This window comes from Colossoma macropomum, unplaced genomic scaffold (genome assembly GCF_904425465.1).
Source record: "Colossoma macropomum unplaced genomic scaffold, Colossoma_macropomum, whole genome shotgun sequence".
NCBI classification, from domain to species: domain Eukaryota; kingdom Metazoa; phylum Chordata; class Actinopteri; order Characiformes; family Serrasalmidae; genus Colossoma; species Colossoma macropomum.
In genome coordinates, this window is record NW_023494796.1 from 31,213,065 (window position 1) to 31,232,891 (window position 19,827).

The window sequence follows — 19,827 nt, forward strand, 5'->3', positions numbered from 1 at the left end:
GTTCGGTATATGTCCTAGAATCTTCTAGAGGTGATACGACAGAAATGAAATATCATGATACTTAAGATGTTTTCACGATGTACAGAATATGATGATGCTGACTTTTTCTGACATCTGATCAGTTGGAACAAAGTAAAAAAACAAAAATTAAAAATGAATATAATGATTTATATTCAACACTTTACATTCTATGCTACACTAAATCCCATTAAACAGGACTAACTGTGCTCTCTTTTTAAAGAACATGCATTTGATCAGTAGTTAAGTTCTGACTGATATCTATAAAATACTCAGAAATCATATTATGACATTTATCACGATAACGATAAATACTGTCATATTGCCCAGCCCTACTGTCTCCTACTAAATTTGAGAGAACTTATATAATGAGAGAACTTCATTCACTGTATGCACTTGAGTTGATTATGAGTACTTGTGGTGTTTATTAAACCTTCACCTTCGTTGCTGTTAAGCACCCGACACTTTCTCTTAATCTGAACACTGTCTGTGGTTGGACATCTGGTTTCTTAGTCGCTTGGTTCTTGTTCTGAATTCTCACTTCCACAATGCTAGATAACTTCCCAAAGTCAAGCCTGTCCAAGGAGAAAAGAGCTGAAGGATATTCCCATTGGACAGTCCTCATCTTTGGGCTTACGTTATCTGGCTAACTGAGAAATCCTCCTAGTCTGGATAGTTTTCTGTGTTTATGTCTGTTTTTATGTGATGTTCTCATTTTAAAAGCTTTAATACTTTTATATGTTACTGAAAATAAAGCTGTTGAAATGTTTTAAGGCCGTTCAGATGTGTTTCATTATGCGTGTACATCTTTCTGAAGGCCACAAAACAGCTGTTCCTCCATGTGACTGTGGGCATGACTTTTATTTACTGTCCACACTAGTCCTCTATGGTCCATGCCAGAGGAGCAGAAGTGACGTGGTCTCCACACCCACAACATTTCCCAACATGCCGAAAAGAAAGAGGAAGACCAAAACACTTCACTTTCAGCTGCTTTCTGCCTCGAAACTGGGTAAAGTCACGGTTTTCTCCTTCACATTACACAGAGGACAGCAGCAGAAATGGCCTGAGCTCTGAGAGGAGGACTGGGTGTGTTTAGACGTCGTGACGAACTGCAGAGTTTTTTGGACGAACTTCTGGTCACAGTTCTGAGGAAAAGCAACAACAGCACGCCTAAAACTCAAAGGGACTTGATTTACAGCTGAAGGAGCAGAAGTAAGTTAGAGAACTGACTTAAAAAACAATCTCGTTTTAGGAGTTAAAAGCCTGTCAGCTTTATCTGCAGAGTTTTCAACGCTATTTCTGTGTAAGTTTAGCTGTAATTTGCGCTTACGTGTCACAAAACATGAGATAAAAGTAAAAATTGAAACATTAGTGTTATTTATAGTGTCCAGTTCTTCGACTAGCCTGTCATATTGTTTTATTAATCTCTTTAAAGTGGACTGCATGTATCGAAAACGTCCCTCAGCGTTATTTAACTGCTAAACCACCAGATTCATCCCTGCAGTCATTATTAATGCATGTTATTACGTGATTCCCGCCAAACGAGTCTGAGGTAAATCTGTTTCACCTGGATTAACAAACAAGTCTGTTACGAAGGGGCTGTTTGGAGCTAAATGTCCTCCCCCTTTAGTGTCATATTTTTTGCTGTAAAGTTACATATTTACATGTGAAATTAATTCAAATGAGCTTAAAAATTGTACTATGCCACAAATAGCCTAAGGGATGCTGGTTATTGTAGTCTGAGAACATTAAGGGACAAAAATTGATGCAAAATCGTGCATTCCGTCACATCACTGAGGCTGAGAAATGCAGTGAGACCTGAAAAAACATCACAACATATTAAATGATAGTTTTAGGGTTGAAAGCCCACTGTTAAGTGGGTTTATATGTGCTGAAAACTCCCTTTAACATTAGGTAATTATTAAAAAACCACCAAATTCCTGTCTTCGTACAGCTGACCTTGTTCATTAGTGCAGGCTATGTGATTCCTGCCAAACGAGTCTGAGGTAAATCTTATTTTACCTGGATTACTTTATAAGAATTTATTTGGAAGTAGTTTGGAAAAACTACAAACACTTTGGGGGCGGATACTTGAGGGCAGGTTGGCTGGCTGGCTAATGCAGAAGGAAACCAGTTGCTGACGCTACTGCTAAGAAGCCTAGTAAGCTATGATGTCTGTATTGACCAGCCTTTATATTGCCAGCTACTTTAGTAGTCACCTTTCTTTATCACTGTGGGGGGATTCCCAGTGGTTGCATGGCTTATTTACATAATGCATGCTGGGTATTGTAGTCTGAGGACTGAAAACTAAGGCTGAAACACAGAAATTATACAAAATCATGAATTCTGACAAATCTGCACCTGAGGAGTGCAGTGCTGCACTGTACTTAATGGATTGTATTAACATACTACATTAATGTATTGCAATACATGTTAAATAAATTAAAAAATATATAAAAAGTAATTGGGCACACATATTAGGTATATGACCCCAAATCACAATGTGAAGGGCCCGTATCATGGAAAAGCAAATTTTCCTCACTTTATTAAAATAAGAGTTTAATGTAGTGTTAGATTTTTAAAATTAAGCATTCACTGCCCAATTTATACAGTTTTGAATTCCTTATTTTTGTGATATCATAAAGTATGCACTGACATATATCCACCTATTCAGCCTGCAACAGTTTAGCTCCGCCCATTCACATTGAAGTTATAAAGAGTGTTTCAACCTGGAATGAGCCACAAAAGAGGGCGTCTTATCCAAACAGAGGTCATTTACACACATCAGTCTTCAAGGCACAGTAAGAAAACCAGCCTGTTTAATTCTACGGCATAAAGAGAGGTTGGAAAGCAGTCATGTTAAAAATGAATCACGTCTGTTTTTGATATATAAACCCACACAAATGTAATAGCTGGACCTCAGGGAAAAAAGAAAAGTCAGAAAAATGTGGTATGTGATATGGGCCCACCGTGATATGGGCCCACAGTCAAGCTAACTGTGTAGCATTATAAGGCTACATCTGCAACCAGAATCCATGATTAATGGGCTTTTCATTTTCACTGCAAATGATATATGAGAATAAATGGAAAACTTAAAGGGGAACTCCACTGATTTTTCAAAAATTCTACATAATAAAGTGGTTGAAATGTAAACAAAGTCATTCAGAGTGGTTTGGTGTGAAATGCTCCGTTCTAGAGAAACTTACTGACTCAGAATTGTATATAGTGGTGGTGATAGGAACCAGACGTCCACCTCTAAAAAGAAAGTTCCCTCACAGAAAGTTTTTTTTTTTCGGATTTCTGACTATTTTACCATCATCAACATTACACATAAAAACCCTCATGTAGGTTCACTGGTGGTTTTGTATAGTAAATAACATGGCTATATTTGTGTTGTAGTCATGGTGACCCCTGGTTCCTATCACCACCACTGTAAAGACATCTGAACCATTTCACACCAAACCACTCTGAACGACTGTTTACTTCTCTACTACTGAATTATACAGAGAAGTTGAAAAATTGGTGGAATTCCCCTTTAAAGATTCATACCAGAGAAACAGTGGAGAATGTGCTGTTTCGCTGTAATGAAGTTGTATCTTTCTCCTCAGTTAAATGCGTATTTTAAGCCTGGAATACTTTGTTTGTTCTTATTTGAATGGCTTCCTTTGAACCTTCGGGAGTAAGCAAGCTTTCTGTAATCTTCCAGAGAAAATGTGTGATTTGGGCACATGATCATCACTTGATCAAAGCATAGTCATAACACTGTCTTTGGGGTTTTCTGTGTGTGTTTGTTTGTTAGATATTAACTTCTGTAGGAGAGATCACACATGTTCCGAAGCGAAAAGGCGCCTGTGGTCCCACCGGGGCCCACCCCGCAGGTAAATGTGTGTCTTTTATTATACTACATATATTTAAGGGATGTTAGTGTATTACAGGTTATTTCTTTCTTCTTTTGGAAACAGGAACTGAATAAATCAATCAGATCCAACCCACCCAAAGAGACACAAATAGACCCCAAAGCACAGGTCCGTCTTTTTCTCTTTTCCTTTTTAATTCCACAGATTATTCTTGGCCTTAACAAAACCTTGGATCTCCAAACTGAAACCTTAATAGGAAAATGCACTTTAATTTAATACATTTAATACATAATTCAATTAACGTTGTACTTTTTTATTGATCCAACTCTATGAAACGTTCACACAGTGTAAAGTGCAGCCAGCATGGTGTAAAGAAATAAAACAGAAAAAAGTTGAATTGCTATTACTACAATTGATATGATCGTGACAATATGCGTCTGGTTTAGTCAATGAGAACTAGTACATAAGACCTACAGTACAAAATCAGTGACCACCCTTCTGTTTAACCCACAAGCAAAACAGCCCTTAAACACAAGTTACTCATTTTGTAAGGTAATTATGAGGACATTAGATATTAGATTAACCACCTGCATAAAGAAGAAGACAGTCAAAGGAAAGAAAATAAGCGAGAAAATGAGCCCCCTCCTCCTCCTAACAACCATCTGGAAGACCTGTTAGACATCAAAACTGCCCCCATCAGATAAACAGCACTCAAAGCTTTCATCTTTGAGAGAGAGGAGAAAATCAAGCTGCTTCAGATCTGAAAACATCCACAGGTGTTTCTGTCCATCCTTCCACTGTGAGAAGACGACTCAGCGCTATGGGTCTGAAAGGATGTGTAGCTGTCAAGAAGAACCTCACTGAGAAAAGGAGACGGACACATCAAACAAAGAAGCTGAACAATGGACTGACCACCCCAGAGTCCAGACCTCAACATCACTGAATGTGTTTGATTACTTCAGAAAATGATCAACCAGCTTCTAAGACTTTGGAACTTTGGAGTGGAAAATGTTGGACTTTATGACCGTTTTGGGTGGAAATTCAGTAGATGAAGGGTGGTCTCTGGTATTTGCTCAGTGCTGCATGCCATGTATGATATGTTTGTCTTGTATACATTGTTTTGTTTTGTTTATGTTTGTTTACACTGTTCTTCTGAATTATCCACAGACGTCAGGGATGATGGGTATGCTGGAAAAGATGAATCCGTTCAGATCTTCCCCTCAGGTAATTACAACGTACTCGCCTACACCCATAGCACATACAGTGCCAGTTCCTCATGTCCTGCAGTGGTGTTTCTCAATCTTGCTCCTGCAGCACCCTTGCGTTGCACTGCTCCCCATCAACCAAGCCATTCAGGTTTTAACATGCCAGCTTCCATACCTTTAAAATGGGTGTGTTGGAGCAGACACTGAAGTTTCAGGACATGGATAACATATACTTTAGCCTTAATACAGTCATAGAGTTCTCATATTTTATTACAGGTGGTATAAGGTCAGTACAGTAGAGATGCAGGAAATATCAAATAGCTTCTTTTAAACCCTGAAGTTTTACTGATTCATCTGATACACTGTTCAGTCTAGCTCAGGGTTCCCACCCCAAATGTTAAGAAGAGCCATTTCGTTGTTTCAACAAAAATCAAACCACCTTGGGAGCCAAATTTTATGTCCATTTTACCATTTTGGCTGTAAATACGTCTCAGTATGTGCTAATGTGCTAGTATAGAATAAAAAATAGAAACCAAAACACACTTACTTACAAAACAGACTTACTTTGCTCTGCTTTAAGCTTTAGCTCAGCTATAGCAGCTTTTCTCACGTCTCCGGCAGGAAACTTTTCCACAAAACTGTAGAACATTTTCTTGTAAAATGCCTCTCAGTGTTTGACTTTTTACGAGGCTGAAGTTGCTTCTCATTCGTCAGCTTCTTGTTTGAATTTTTTGAATTCCTTCTTAAAAGAATGAGAACGTAATTGCTGCACCATTTAAGGTGGAATGGGGAAACTCCAGCTTCGTAACCTTTTAGTGTTTGAAAGTTTCTCATTGCAGATTAAACATATCAGGAAACCAGCTGGAGTGATTATAAATGCAAATAAGTCAATTCGTCTCCAAATTATCGATGTTCGTCTGAAATCTTTCTCTTTGCCTTTTCGTTAGCTACTAGCCAGGCGAGATTGTTGTCTGTGTTGCTATGGTGACCAGCAGTCTGTGCTGATCTTCAGGGTTAAAGGGTGAACTAGCAGTTCTACATTAACTCCAGTGTTTAAGACTATTTATTGCTAAAACTGTGTTGAACGATCAGCAGGGACAGAATTTTGTCCATACTTTTGTCTATTTTTATTAAAATAGCTTAGCCTATCTGTAGATATAGAGCAGATCTGGATAGGTAAGTAGATTAATGTACCTAACAACTCACCACAGTTTATTATATCCATCACTTTGTGCGATGATTTAGACATGCAGTTTGTACAATGCTAACTGGTCCACATAAGCTTCCATTATTTCTTAGCTATGCAATAACGAAACCTTTTCATGATGGTGTGAAATAATAGTTAACATAGATTTAATTTGATGTAAACAGTATCACGTTTTTTTGTGATGTCACAAAAACCAGTGCATATACATGTATTTTCACATATTCAGCCTATGGTGAAGTTATGAGGAGTGTTTCAGCCTGAACTACTTTTTTTGAATGAGGCGCATTACAGAGCAGACAATCAGAACAGAGCTCATTTACAAATATCAGGGACAGCGAGGTTGTAAAATGATCGTGAATTACCTCTACATAGGTAATTGGTTACCATAGAATTAGAACAGAAAACACACAAAAACACACAAAAGTGATGAGTGGGCCTCTGGAAAAACATAAGGGGGATGCAAACTGCATGTTATCCAAAAAACTCTCTTTGCAATTGTAACAAGCTGTTGTGTCTTTGCAAGCTGCACATACTTTCTTCCAGCTAACAGTCAGTTCTTTCCTGACGTTCCTCCGAGATGCAACTAGCAGGACGTCTCAAAGGAGTTTTGGAGCTGCCTAGACGCCTCTGTTACACCTCCCAACGCAGCTTGATTGGGTTAAGAATTGGGCTTCCCGTTACATACAACACCTGTTCTTCTTCCTCTCCAAATGCTGGTGATGCACGGAAATGAAAATTCGTGGCTGAAAACAAAACTAAAATTCAGGACCCACTAGACTGAAAATCGGAATCAAAAAACGGAAAAAACTTTTTTTTTAATTAATTTTTTTTTTAAGTTTGGGTTTTTATTTATAAATGTAAATGGAACAAATCCATAAAACAAATGGTTTAAGGACTTCAGTATATACATCATGCAAATACTGACATATCATTGTTGTCAGAAGAAAACCTTATATCTCCATTTTTGTTGTTTTTCAGTTTTTGACATAATTTGAAAATACCTGTTTCTCTTTACATTGTATGTAAATTTCATGACGAATGGACTAAAAGAAATGACCCAAAATTCTGATTCCATTGACTTACATTAAAAGTAAAATTACTGTTGACTGCATTCAACATGTTGAGGAAATATAAGATAAAGTGTGGTCAATGTGCACTAAATGCCAGATTTAAGTTCAATTTAGATGTTTTTTACTTATAAAATCAACAAAACAACTCATTTGGATTGGGACCTTTGTATACGACAATATGTATATTATTATGAATTATAATTATAATTATAATGAATGATATGTTATTCATTGCCTATGCTTGTGTCATTAAGTCCCTGTTTAGGTAGCCTTCAAACGATGTTATCCAATTATCAAATTCTCTGTAAAACATTTTTACAGAACTTTAGTTTACAGTGTCTTTTTTATCTTGACAGGGAAGGAAAGATGAGACTTCCAGACAGCGCACTGTAGAGGAGGTATCTGTGGTGCATCGTTCTGCATGTTTCTTTGTAAAGATTAATCTCAGGCTGTTGACCGTGCAGAATGTGATACTGAACGGGTTTGAACTCTCTCCTCCATCAGAGTTCCTTATCAGTGAGTAGATCTTCAGTCTCTGGCGAAAGTAAAGAGGCCAAAGTCATCGAGGCGAATCAGGTGAGATTTGCTTTCGTTTCGGTGACTTTTGCACATGATGAAGCTAGTTGCACTTCAGCACTGTCACTTTAGCACATTACATGTTAGCATCTCTGGATTATCAGAAACTGTGAAGGTGAAACATTCTTTAACAAATGTTTGTAAAGGCAGACTTCATGGCTAGATGCTTGATTTTATACACCTCTGGAAATGAGACTGAATGAAACACCTGAATTCAGTGATTAAGAGGTGTGTCCCAAAACTTTTGTCCATATAGTGTATCTGGCTAATGTTCACTCCTTCAATAACAAACTGGACTAACGTTACCTCAGACTGCAGCTGACCACATAGCTGGAGATGAGGGATTACTGAAGCATCAGACTCCGCCATTCAGCTAAAGGGCATAACGTTAGCAGGTTTTGCACTGTCGTATGTTGTGTCATGAGCTTATCAGTAAAGAGGTTATGAATAAACAATTTTTAACTCTACTCATAAACATTTAAACTCCACAGGCACATCTTTGAGTGACTCCTTTTTGTAAAATGTGTGATTTCAGAACACCGGCATGATAAGTGGATTCATTCAGATGGTCAACCCATTCAAGTCATCTTCACAGGTACTGAAACACGGTTAAATTTAGTGAGATTGAACAGATGAACACAGCACTGGTCTAAAAATGTATTTGAATCTGAAGTTGGTGCTTAGAGTGCATCGGTTTGGAATGATAGAATTCATTATAATCAGTAATATACAGTCGTTTGCAAAAGTTTGGGCGCCCCTGGTCAAATGACATACGTTTTCATTCTCTACCAAGAACACTTTTGCCTGGTTTGATGCAAAATTACTGTTTATTTGTTGAATTTAATATGTTTGGAAAGAAAATAATAAAATAAATATAACATGTATAACATATATAAAAGTTATGGCACATTACACTTTACATGTTATTTATTTATTTATTTATTCATTTTGTCTTTTAACTTAGAAAATAAAAAGAAACTGTGCAGTAAAATTAGCTGTAAAATGCCAAATATTTTGTTCCCTGTAGAGGATGCATTAACTTATTTTGAAACGCAATTTGACTTAGACTTACAGAATTTTAGTGTATTGTAAAACGTCACATTTCTGTTTCTCTTGACAGGGAAGGAAAGAAGAGACTTCCACACAGCGCACTGTAGAGGAGGTAACTGTGCTGCATCTGTCTGCATATTTCTTTGTGAAAATTAATTCTAGACTGTTAAACGTTCCAATACGTTAAACTCACCCAATAAACAGTAATTGTACACCAACATTTGCAGGAAAATGCCATATTTAAGTGTGTTTTCCGTAGAGGATGTGTTAGCCTATTTCAAAATCAACAAAAGTGTAATTTGACCAGAGGTGTTCAGACTTTTGCATATGACTGTGTATGATCATCTAGTGTTAAAGGGCCCCTATCATGGAAACCTGAATTTTCTTCATTAATTTAAAGCCTTTAAGACTGATGCAAAAAAGTGGCTGTCATTTTTGATATGCAAAGAATGTGATCTAACAAAGCTGAAATTGAAATTTTTTTTAATTCAGTTTGTGTCACAAACTACCATTTTGAACAAGAAAACACATGATTAGAAACATAAGTCACACATCAGTCGCTCTTTATCGTCACTCTGGTTGAACAAATTAATAATAAATGCATGCATGATCAGAATTCAGCTCTGAATGAGCTCATGCACTCTTAAAAAAAATATTGTTTACATTCCACACAATTTGGTTTGTGTATGGAAAATGACCTTCAATTTTTTTTTTAATAATGTCACAAAAACCAGGGCATTTACATATTCATATGTATCTGTTCAGCTTAGACCAGTTTAGCTCCGCCTATTCTCACTGAGGTTATAAAGAGTGTTTCAGCCCAGACTGCTTTTTGAATGATGCACAATACAGGGCCATTCAGAACAGAGCTCATTTACAGATCAGTCTTAAGGCACAGTAACAAAAACAGCCTGTTTAGTTCTAAGGGATAAAGAGAGGTTGGAAAATGGTCATGTAAAAGTGATTTATGGCTGTTTTTTGGTTCATAAAATACCGCAAACATCATAATCCGACCCCGCAAACTGCAAAATATAAAATGAGCCTTTTGATATTACAGTATTGTAATGGGTGTGGCTTTAATTCTCTCTATGTGTCTCACATCCCAGAGATCTGAATCAAGCAGTCAGACTTCTGCAACTGGAAACAGTGGTGAGGATAAAGCCACTGGAGAAGGACAGGTGAGTTTCTGAGCTGATGTAAAAAAAAAAAAGAAAACAGTCCTTTTTAAATAATACACAGTAACTAAAACCACAGTACTGTGCTTTAGTTACTGTGTATACTGAGACCACCCTTTCACTTATTTAATTTCCAGTCAAGATGGCCATTAAGTACAAGTTATTTGTTTTTCAACGTCAGGAAAAAGCAAGAAAGATGCATTTAACAAAAAAAGTATAATATGAAATCTGTCACTCTTGATTCACTTTTTACTTTTGTGCACTTTGCTGCTACTTTAACTCCTCCCCCTCCTTCCAAACTTAAAACCAACCAGTTTTAGCAGCATCCTCCTAATAGAAGCTTCCCAAAGATCTGCTTGACATTGTTTCCTTTCGAACAGACACCAGCATTTACACAAGCAACTACCTAAACACACCTCAGCTGCCTCACATATTTGTTTCTCATGTGTATCTAAAATGGCTAAAGGAGATATTTCTGAGAAGATTACGTTGAAGATTATGCATGAGGGTAAAGTGAAAATATAGGATTGACGAGACCTGGTAGTCCACCAAAACTGTCCCCATCAGATAAACAGCCCTTAAAGAATTCATCTTTGAGAGAGAGGAGAAAGTCAAGCTGCTTCAGATCTGAAAACATCCGCAGGTGTTTCTGTCCATCCTTCCACTGTGAGAAGACGACTCAGCGCTATGGGAGGATATGAAAGGATATGTAGCTGTCAAGAAGCCTCAGTGAGAAAAGGAAATACTGAGAAATTTAGTAATATTTGGTTATTGAGGTTTCTGAAATTGTCTGTTAATTGTATAATTTGTTTTTTTTTTTCCTGATGCAGAAAAATGATCTTAAATAAAAAAAGAATGGTCTATATCTTTTGCATAGTACTGTATACATAAATCTTAAGGTCTCAAGAAACTATCCAGTTGTAACCAAGTTGTTTGAATCAGCTGTTAATGGTATGACACATTTAGTTTACTTTGTCATTTGAGCTGTTCTATCGCTCTGTTTTCTCATAGAACCCTGGACTGGTTATGGGACTGATTCAGAAAGTAAACCCATTCAGGTCTTCACAGGTACAACAAACACACACACTCACACATTTACACTCTCAGTGACATCAGCACAATTCACTTGTCAATCTGTTCCCTGTGCTCAGCAGTAAAGATTTGTCTGTTTCAGCACCTGACCCTCCGTCTCAGTCTTGCTCTTTCCATCTCTAGAACCCAGACAATGACGATTCCACCCAAAACACAGATGGGAACGAGAAGGTAAGACCAGTTTCTGAAAAAGCAGGCAGTCTCTTTTGTCTGTATATATTCTACAAGGGTTTTTTTTTTTATTCTTCAGAGTGTGTTCTTCAGCATTTGTTGGTTCTTGTTTAAGCCTGTTTGTACTATTGTTTTATTCCCCCCATTTATTTATTTATTTATTTATTTGGATTATTGAATGACATGAAAGAGAAATATGCCCTGTTCTGAAGCATCTTCCTTGCTTTTTTGGTTTTGTGAAACTGTGTTTTTTGCTAGTTCTCGACTAAGAGAACTTAATTGAGGTTAAGTAAACATTCTAAAGAGTCATTTGTCGTTGAAGGAGGCATTGAAGGAGGCATTGAAGGAGTCTGAATCAGAGGCCATGTTACCTTCAACCCAGAAAAACAAGGATTTAGCAACAACTGAGGTATGTGTGTTTGTGCATGCAGGTGTTTAATAGCTCCTCCTTGTGGGAATCTGAATTAATGGTATGTTTTCATGAAATGAATATTTATATACAACCCCATGTCCAAAAAAGTTGTGATGCTGTTCAAAATGTAAATAAAAACAAAATGCAAAAATATGCAAATAATATAAATCCTATTTTTAATTAAAAATAGTACAAAGACAACATGTCAGATATTGAAACTGAGAAATTTCATTGTTTTTTTGTTTTTTTTTAATATATGCCCATTTTGAATTTGATGCCAGCAACACGTTCCAAAAACGTTAGCACAGGGGTGTGTTCACCACTGTTTTGCATCCCCTCCTTTTTTAACACCACCCTGTAAGCATTTGGAGAGACCAATTTCTGTAGATGCTTGAGTTCTGGGTCTCCTTTGTTGTATTTTTTGTTTCATAATGTGTCAATGCTAAAAAAAAAAAAAAGACCTGGTAGTTAATTGGCAAAAGTCAATAACATGATGGGGTATAAAAAGAGCACCGCAGAGAGGCTGAGTCTTTCAGAAGTAAAGAGGGGGAGGGGTTCACCACAAAGAGTCTGTGGGCAAATAGTGCAACAGTTCAAGAATAATGTATCTCAATGTAAGTTTGCAACAAACTTAGGGATTTCATCATTTACGGTAGATAATATCATTAAAAGGTTCAGAGAATCCTGAGAAATCTCTGTATGTAAGGGACAAGGCCGAAAACCAAGTTAACACTCTACCATTCAAAGAAGAAACCATATACACACTGATCAGGCATAACATTCTGACCACCTCCTTGTTTCTACGCTCATTGTCCATTTTATCAGCTCCACTTACTATATAGGTGCACTTTGTAGTTCTACAGTTACAGACTGTAGTCCATCTGTTTCTCTGATACTTTGTTAGCCCCCTTTTACCCTGTTCTTCAGTGGTCAGGACCCCCATGGACCCTCACAGAGCAGGTACTATTTGGGTGGTGGATCATTCTCAGCACTGCAGTAACACTGACGTGGTGGTGGTGGTGTGTTAGAGTGTGTTGTGCTGGTACGAGTGGATCAGACACAGCAGTGCTGCTGGAGTTTTTAAACACTGTGTCCATTCACTGTCCAGTCTATTAGACACTCCTATCTTGTCAGTCCACCTTGTAGATGTAAAGTCAGAGACGATAGCTCATCTGCTGTTGCACAGTTTGTGTTGGTCATCCTCTAGTCCTTCATCAGTGGTCACAGGACGCTGCCCACAGGACGCTGTTGGCTGGAAATTTTTGGTTGGTGGACTATTCTCAGTCCAGCAGTGACACTGAGATGTTTAAAAACTCCAGCAGCTCTGCTGTGTCTGATCCACTCAGACTAGTGCAACAAACACTAACACACCACCACGTCAGTGTTACTGCAGTGCTGAGAATGATCCACCACCCAAATAGTTCCTGCTCTGTGAGGGTCCATGGGGGTCCTGACCACTGAAGAACAGGGTAAAAGGGGGCTAACAAAGTATGCAGAGAAACAGATGGACTACAGTCTGTAGTTGTAGAACTACAAAGTGCACCTATATAGTAAGTGGAGCAACATATGCTGCCATCCAACAAGACAATGGCAAACCACAGTCTGCATGTATTACAACAGCATGGCTCTGTATTAAAAGAGTCTGGGTGCTAAACTGACCTGCCTGCGGTCCAGACCTGTCACCACTGAAAACATTTAGTGCATAATGAAACGAAAAATACGACAAAAGAGATCCAGAACTGTTGAGCAGCTGAAATCCTATATCAAACTAGAACGGGAAAACCTTTCACTTTACAGCAATTGGTCTCCTCATTTCCCAAATGCTTGAAGAGTGTTGTTAAAAGATGAGGTGATGCCACACAGTGGTAAACATGCCCATGTGATTTTGAAATCTATTTTTGTTTTATTATTTTATTTTTATTTAAATTTTTTCCTACAATGTCCCAACTTTTTGAAGGCAGGTTGGACAAACCTTTTTTTCCACAGTGAAAATGAAAATTTGTTAAACTTTGTGCTTATTGTCAATTATTTGCGCTACAAAACTTGCAACTTTTAGAGCACCAGTGCTGCATGCTTAAACAATTACATAGAGCACTGTTAGTAGTAGTTGTTGTAGTAGTAGTAGTATTTCCATAAGTACATCTACTAATGCTTTTGGTCACATCATCAGTGATGATGCTGGAATAGTGTGGTGGTTAAAAGCTTCATCTTTGTTACTTCATTATATTTCTTTTTCTGTTTTATGTTTAGGGAGGTGCATTAGGATCCACTACACACACCGAACCCAGTTCTCACAAGGTGCTTGGCTTTGAGTGGAACCATTTCAAGGTAGATTCAGCTTAAATTAGGCTTGTTTCATAACATATTGCATGAGAGAGGTTTCGACGCCACATCTAAGCGATTGGGACAGTGCTACATCAGAAAGTGACATCAAAGGTGCTTTTTGAGCTTGTTTTCATTTGGTTCAAGTCCAAAACTCCTTCAACAGGAGAAATAGTTTTTCATATTTCCTTTATCTAGCAGCATTTCATAACAGTGGTTCAGGTTACACCAAAACTTACCTTTAGCAATGACAGAGAGTTGGTTCTTCTTGAAAACTGAAATGATCTGCATTTAGATACTGCCTCCTGCTGGTTTGCTGAGGTTTCACAGTTTTTTCCCCTTCTGTTGATATAGATGTTTATTCAAGCAGATGTTTCTGAAGTTGGGAAGGTGTTATGAATTGTATTGTCATGAGGCTTTGCTTTTCACTTTAAGAAATTAGGAATCCTCACTGAAAGAGTTGCTTTTCTGGCTCCAGTGGCATCTTTTGAAATCACTTGATATCTTTTTATGCAACTGTAAGAGGTGGTGTCAAGCTTCAATGAGTGGACATGGAAAGACCCAACAGCCATTGTTTCACACACTGATTTCAACTATAGACTTACTCTTTAGTTATTAATATTAAGGCCTATTCTTCACTAACTATTATGTGTTATTCAGTCAATACTTTGGCGCTAATATGCAAGCTGAGAGTGAAGTATTGAAGTGTGGACCCACATACTGTCCCTTAGAGTTTAAGGAGTTCATCTGAACTTGGTGGGTCTTTATCTTTTGACAGAAAGACTCTGTTGAGATTCCCACTGCGGCAGAACCGTCGGTACCGAGTGAAGGCAGTCCTCAGCAGTCTGATGATGTAGGTTTGCCAGCTTGTAACATAATAATGTTACAAAGAGAAATTTTGATATTTGAAATTTAAATGAAAGACAGATAAAATCATGTGTTTTTCCCAGGATGAAGACTTCTTATTGGAATGGTGGGGGACTGTGGAAGGTATGGTGGAGGTGAAAGTCTATTTTATGTATGTTATGTTTTGCTATCTGTATGAGCAGAGAAATGACTGTCGTTTGCCTCTTAAGGTTGGAATGAATGGAACGAGTCTACAAACTTTGATGGAGAAGATGCAGAGCAGTAAGATGTTTAGACTATTAAATTGTAGAGTACAGATTGAGTATCATGCATTTACAGTATATTACATCTGCAGAATGTTCCCTTGCTTTTTCTCACAGAGCTGTAGAAGCTGCTGCTGACCGTGTTTTCATGGCTGCCCGTCTGTTCGTCCATCTCTTCAACCAGCGGGAGGCGTCGCTGCATCAACGCGTTTTGGAGATGCTGGCCTTGGCTGACGCAGCGGACAGCTTCCATAAGAAAACAGTGACGGCTAGTGTTGGAGGAGGAGTAGCTAGTGTAGCTGGTAGCATCACTACCATCACGGGATTAGCGCTGGCGCCGTTTACGTTTGGAACATCATTGATCGTAACAGCGGTGGGAATTGGCGTGGCGACAGCAGGGGGCATTACATCAGCCTCTGCAAACATTACAGATACGATGCACTCGAGGACTGACCGAGCAAAAGTGGAGCAGATCATCCTGGGCTACCAGGAGGAGATCAATGACATTAAAGAATGCCTTCAGTTCCTGCAGGTGAGATGACAAGACTGACATATCTTGACAGGCTAGGTTTTTAAAAATTCTGTGAAATGTACATAGCAGGTTATATTATAATAGATAATGATTATCTTGTTGTCTTTTTAAATAATACTATTAGAAAAGTGTCTTTCTGCTTTTTGCTACTAATTATTGAAAAAGTATTGAATTTTTAGATTAATGCTTACTAGTTTAGTATGGCAGGAACATCACAGCATGAACAGACTTCAGTTTAGCTCTGTATGTGCAGCTTCCATTGTCATTACGTTAAAAGGTCATGAAGGTAGCTGAAGCTGCAAATAAGTAGGCCTCCAACGATAATGAAGTTTAAGCTGATGATTAAATGCAATATTTATCATTGCGATTAACAGGCATGTGCTTAGGGAAGCAGCCTTGTAACCGGAAGGTCACCGGTTCGATCCCCTGAGCCAACAGTACGTGACTGAAGTGCCCTTGAGCAAGGCACCTAACCCCCAACTGCTCCCCAGGCGCTGTGAATAGGGCTGCCCACTGCTCCGGGCAAGTGTGCTCACTGCCCCCTAGTGTGTGTTTACTAGTCTGTATGTGGGTGTTTCACTGCACGGATGGGTTAGAATGCGGAGGTGAAATTTCCCCATTGTGGGACTAATAAGGGTCACTTAATCTAATCTAATAGTAATAATAATTGTCTTTTTTTGTTCGTTGTATGTATAAAGCATGAAAAACAAGCTTAAAGTGGCCAAATTGTTTCGCTTCCTACCTTTCGATACTCATTAGTTCTAGACTGATGACAGGAACAGCCCGAGCTCAAATAAACGAACATAACTCACCACAGTCGAATTTGCCGAAAAGTTGTTTTTACACGTACAGTCTTGTTTGCGAGAAAGAAAATATATTTTTTTTTTCTCAGAAGTTGTTGACATCAAAACACTGCAGTCAGAACTGCAGTAAATGTAATTCAGTATGTAACTTACTATGTAGTTGTGTGATTGTAATTACATGTGTAGCAGAATGGCAGTAATAACTAGATTTCTATGTGTTAAACATTAATGTTGTCTTTTTTTGTCAACTTTATGTCACTAAATTTCTTGTCTTTTTCTCTCAGGCTGGTATGGAGACTCTGGAGGAGTGGAACTTCGAGCAGTACATGGACAGCATCTCAAAGCGTGCCATGAACAGGAACGTGAAGCATGTCATGAAGGAGGGTGGCAGAGCAGGCAAGGCGCTCCTCATCAACACAGAGAGTTTGGTCAGTACTGTGCAGGTGCTGGGGGCGGCCGGCGGAGCAGCCAAAGCTGCCCAGGCCATCACTGTGGCCAGCGGGGTGATGTCTGGCCTCTTCCTGGCCCTGGATGTCTTCTTCCTGGCCAAAGACTCCATGGAGCTGCGCAAGGGGGCCAAGACAGAGTTTGCGGCCAAGATCAGAGACGTGTGCAAGGAGCTGCAGGATGGGCTTCTCGAACTGAGGAAGATCAAAGAACAGCTGGAGGCAATTATGGAAGATGCTGAGGAAGAGGAGGAGGAGGAGGAAGAAGATGGTGATGCTGAGGAGGAAGAAGAAGGAGAAGAAGAGGAAGGAAGGTCTGAGGTAGACCCAAAGAAACCAAATGATTGAACACTGTAGTGGACTGTAGATGAAAAGAGAAGGTAAATGGGTTGACTAGCAAGGAGTTCCAGCTAGCAGGAATGCTTTTAGTGTTTTTAGTGAGGAGACATGAACTGTGCATAGAGACTTTAAGCTAACAATTGTATGCATGATTCATAACTTCTAAACTTTAATGCACATTTCTTCCGAGTTGATGCTGGGGTAGACTTTACATTCTTAGAGCTTACATTTGGGATCAAAGGTGTATTTCATTGTAATATAATTATATTTATATATATTATATATTATGTATTTCACATATTGGATGTATTTTAATGAGGGAGACTCTATCCCTTCTAGACGCACATATTCTGGCTTCTGACTGACTTAAAGATGCGAAAGTTTGTATTTATTTTGTAGGAAGAGACAAAAGACCGTTGAGTCCATTGAAGGCACTGGCAACTGGGAGTCGTTGGCTACAAAGTTGAAGTTAGTCTTCTAATGATGCCCCCACAGTTAAGCATATAGATGTGCATCACGTGAAAAAAATACATTTAATGCAATAAAAATAAACATAATCTCATGCCGGGGAAAACAGTTCAGTAAGCAAACAATAGCATTTCGCTAGCTAACTTGTTTTGCTTGTGTTATCAATTGTACTCTGGATTGTAAGCCTATGTTCTGACATCCAGCCCAAATCCAATTTTTGGCATATCTAGATTGCATCCAGATTGATAGTCTGGACAGTAAAAAATACATGAAATCCGATTTGCAAAAAAAAAAAAAACGGCTCTGGCTGTTCAAATCAGATTTCAGTGTGTCTTTTGCGTCACTCGCAACGCATCAAACAGCAACAGTGCCAAATCCAGAGTGATGGTGTGAAGCCCAATTTCACATCCCCGACCTGATTTCACTTCCCGAGGACCCTCGGCCAGAGTTAGCAAATTAGCACATTTTCGTTACCATGCAAGCCAGTGTAGATAAACACATCACGGTTTTAATTCAGTTGTGTGCTAGCTTTGTTGCGTTTGTTTGCAAATATATTTAAGTTTGGAAAAAGTCAGTACCTGTGCCTTTTGAGGTTCCTCCCAGAATTGTTGATTGACGGCTGTGATATGTATGATTCATCCAATAACACTGAAAACCGCGACCAGAAACTAGGGGAAGTAAGATCAGCACAGGGATGTGAGACTGGGCACCACAACGAAAGTGCTGGCATTTGCAAAGAGCACCGGAGATTCATGCTTATGCGTGTTTTGAAGAGTTTGAAGGGCGAGATTTACAGCGGCTTGTTAGGCCAGTTGCTTGTTAGCATGTTTTTTTTGGGTGTCCTTTAGATGTGTTCTCTTGCTTATCTTGGTTGAGCACCTCACATCACCTGGCTGTCATCATGATGTCACACAACTGGATGGTCATATTATTTCTCACTGCTATGTTTAGCTTAAAATGCACAAGTGTAATTAATTCTATGTTTTGAACATTTCATACCTGATTTTTGAGTTTGGGTCTTTGAGGTGTCCCGGTGTCCTGCTGAGAGATGGGTGGGTCAGAAAAGGTTTTAGGGGGTGAAGAGGGCGTCCCTAATTTTCACTTTAGGGTACTTATGAATTGTTATGATTTACTATATACCATTCATTGCTTCCAAACTCACTTGAGTAGATTTCACTACTCTCGATTTAACACTCTTCATATTGCAGTTTGCACATATTTAAATATTGTACTGGAAATACCATAAGTGTACTGTTCAGGTATTAAATTCAGTGGTCTCCATTTCATCTAGTAGCACTTTGGAAGTGACATGTTTCTGCTGTCTTTCAGGTTTAGGACAGTTGATAATTGAGAAGTTACAGCACTGTACTGTGATTTCATGAAATATGGCACTTGAATAATTGTTGTTTCATTCTAAGAAAAAGTTAGTGACGGCTTATTGTGGTATTATGTTAATCTACTGATGATCATGACACAGTTTCTTTTTAATCCATCACTAGAGGGCAGAGAAACGAGGCAGTGCTCGACTAGAGGACAGAGAAACAAGACAGTGCTTCACTAGAGGACAGAGAAACAAGGTAGAGCTCCACTAGAGGGCAGAGAAACAAGACAGTGCTCCACTAGAGGGCAGAGAAACAAGGTAGAGCTCTACTAGAGAGCTTCAATATAATTTCTGATTTTTTTAATGTTTTGTACATCCACACTTTTCCTTTATTATAGCTGCCATTCTTGCTTTCAGTTTTTCAGAGAATTGTATGATTATTTCTGGGATACAACAGATATTTTCCACATCTTCAAGGTTCAGTCTTAGAAGTTGGTTGCATTTTGTCCTTCTCACCATCCAAATACTCCCAGACATATTCAGTGAAGAATTGAAGATTATTTTTTAGATTTTCTTCACTTATAATTAAAAGACAGTCTAAGATCAATTGTAGTGAGCATCTAAAAAACTGTTTATTTTTGCAAACAGTGAATA

General features: G+C 38.5%; 1 protein-coding gene across 4 annotated transcripts; it reads left to right on the plus strand.

The window, feature by feature from the left end:
- Nucleotides 1-919: 919 nt before the first annotated feature.
- Nucleotides 920-17,876, plus strand: si:cabz01007802.1. Of its 4 annotated transcripts, none has more exons than XM_036583329.1 (18): nucleotides 920-1,230; nucleotides 3,818-3,896; nucleotides 3,981-4,043; nucleotides 5,043-5,099; nucleotides 7,714-7,755; nucleotides 7,862-7,933; nucleotides 8,469-8,528; nucleotides 9,054-9,095; nucleotides 10,090-10,161; nucleotides 11,170-11,226; nucleotides 11,374-11,421; nucleotides 11,744-11,830; nucleotides 14,084-14,161; nucleotides 14,934-15,008; nucleotides 15,106-15,145; nucleotides 15,232-15,283; nucleotides 15,382-15,796; nucleotides 16,884-17,876. In XM_036583329.1, the coding sequence occupies exons 2-18, from the start codon at nucleotides 3,846-3,848 to the stop codon at nucleotides 17,391-17,393; spliced, it is 1,821 nt and encodes a 606-aa protein (XP_036439222.1). In that variant the 5' UTR covers nucleotides 920-1,230; nucleotides 3,818-3,845; the 3' UTR covers nucleotides 17,394-17,876. The 4 variants fall into 4 exon arrangements, with proteins under 4 accessions (XP_036439222.1, XP_036439223.1, XP_036439224.1 ...); XM_036583330.1 differs by having other exon boundaries at nucleotides 11,756-11,830; XM_036583331.1 differs by lacking the exon at nucleotides 9,054-9,095.
- Nucleotides 17,877-19,827: the final 1,951 nt, after the last annotated feature.

Bases quoted from the DNA above. Each gene is read 5' to 3' on its own strand.
- si:cabz01007802.1 (XM_036583329.1), top strand. From the start codon at position 3,846: ATGTTCCGAAGCGAAAAGGCGCCTGTGGTCCCACCGGGGCCCACCCCG. The intron at 3,897-3,980 runs GTAAATGTGTGT...TTTTGGAAACAG, and splicing joins CACCGGGGCCCACCCCGCAG to GAACTGAATAAATCAATCAG. The intron at 15,284-15,381 runs GTAAGATGTTTA...TTTTTCTCACAG, and splicing joins GATGGAGAAGATGCAGAGCA to AGCTGTAGAAGCTGCTGCTG.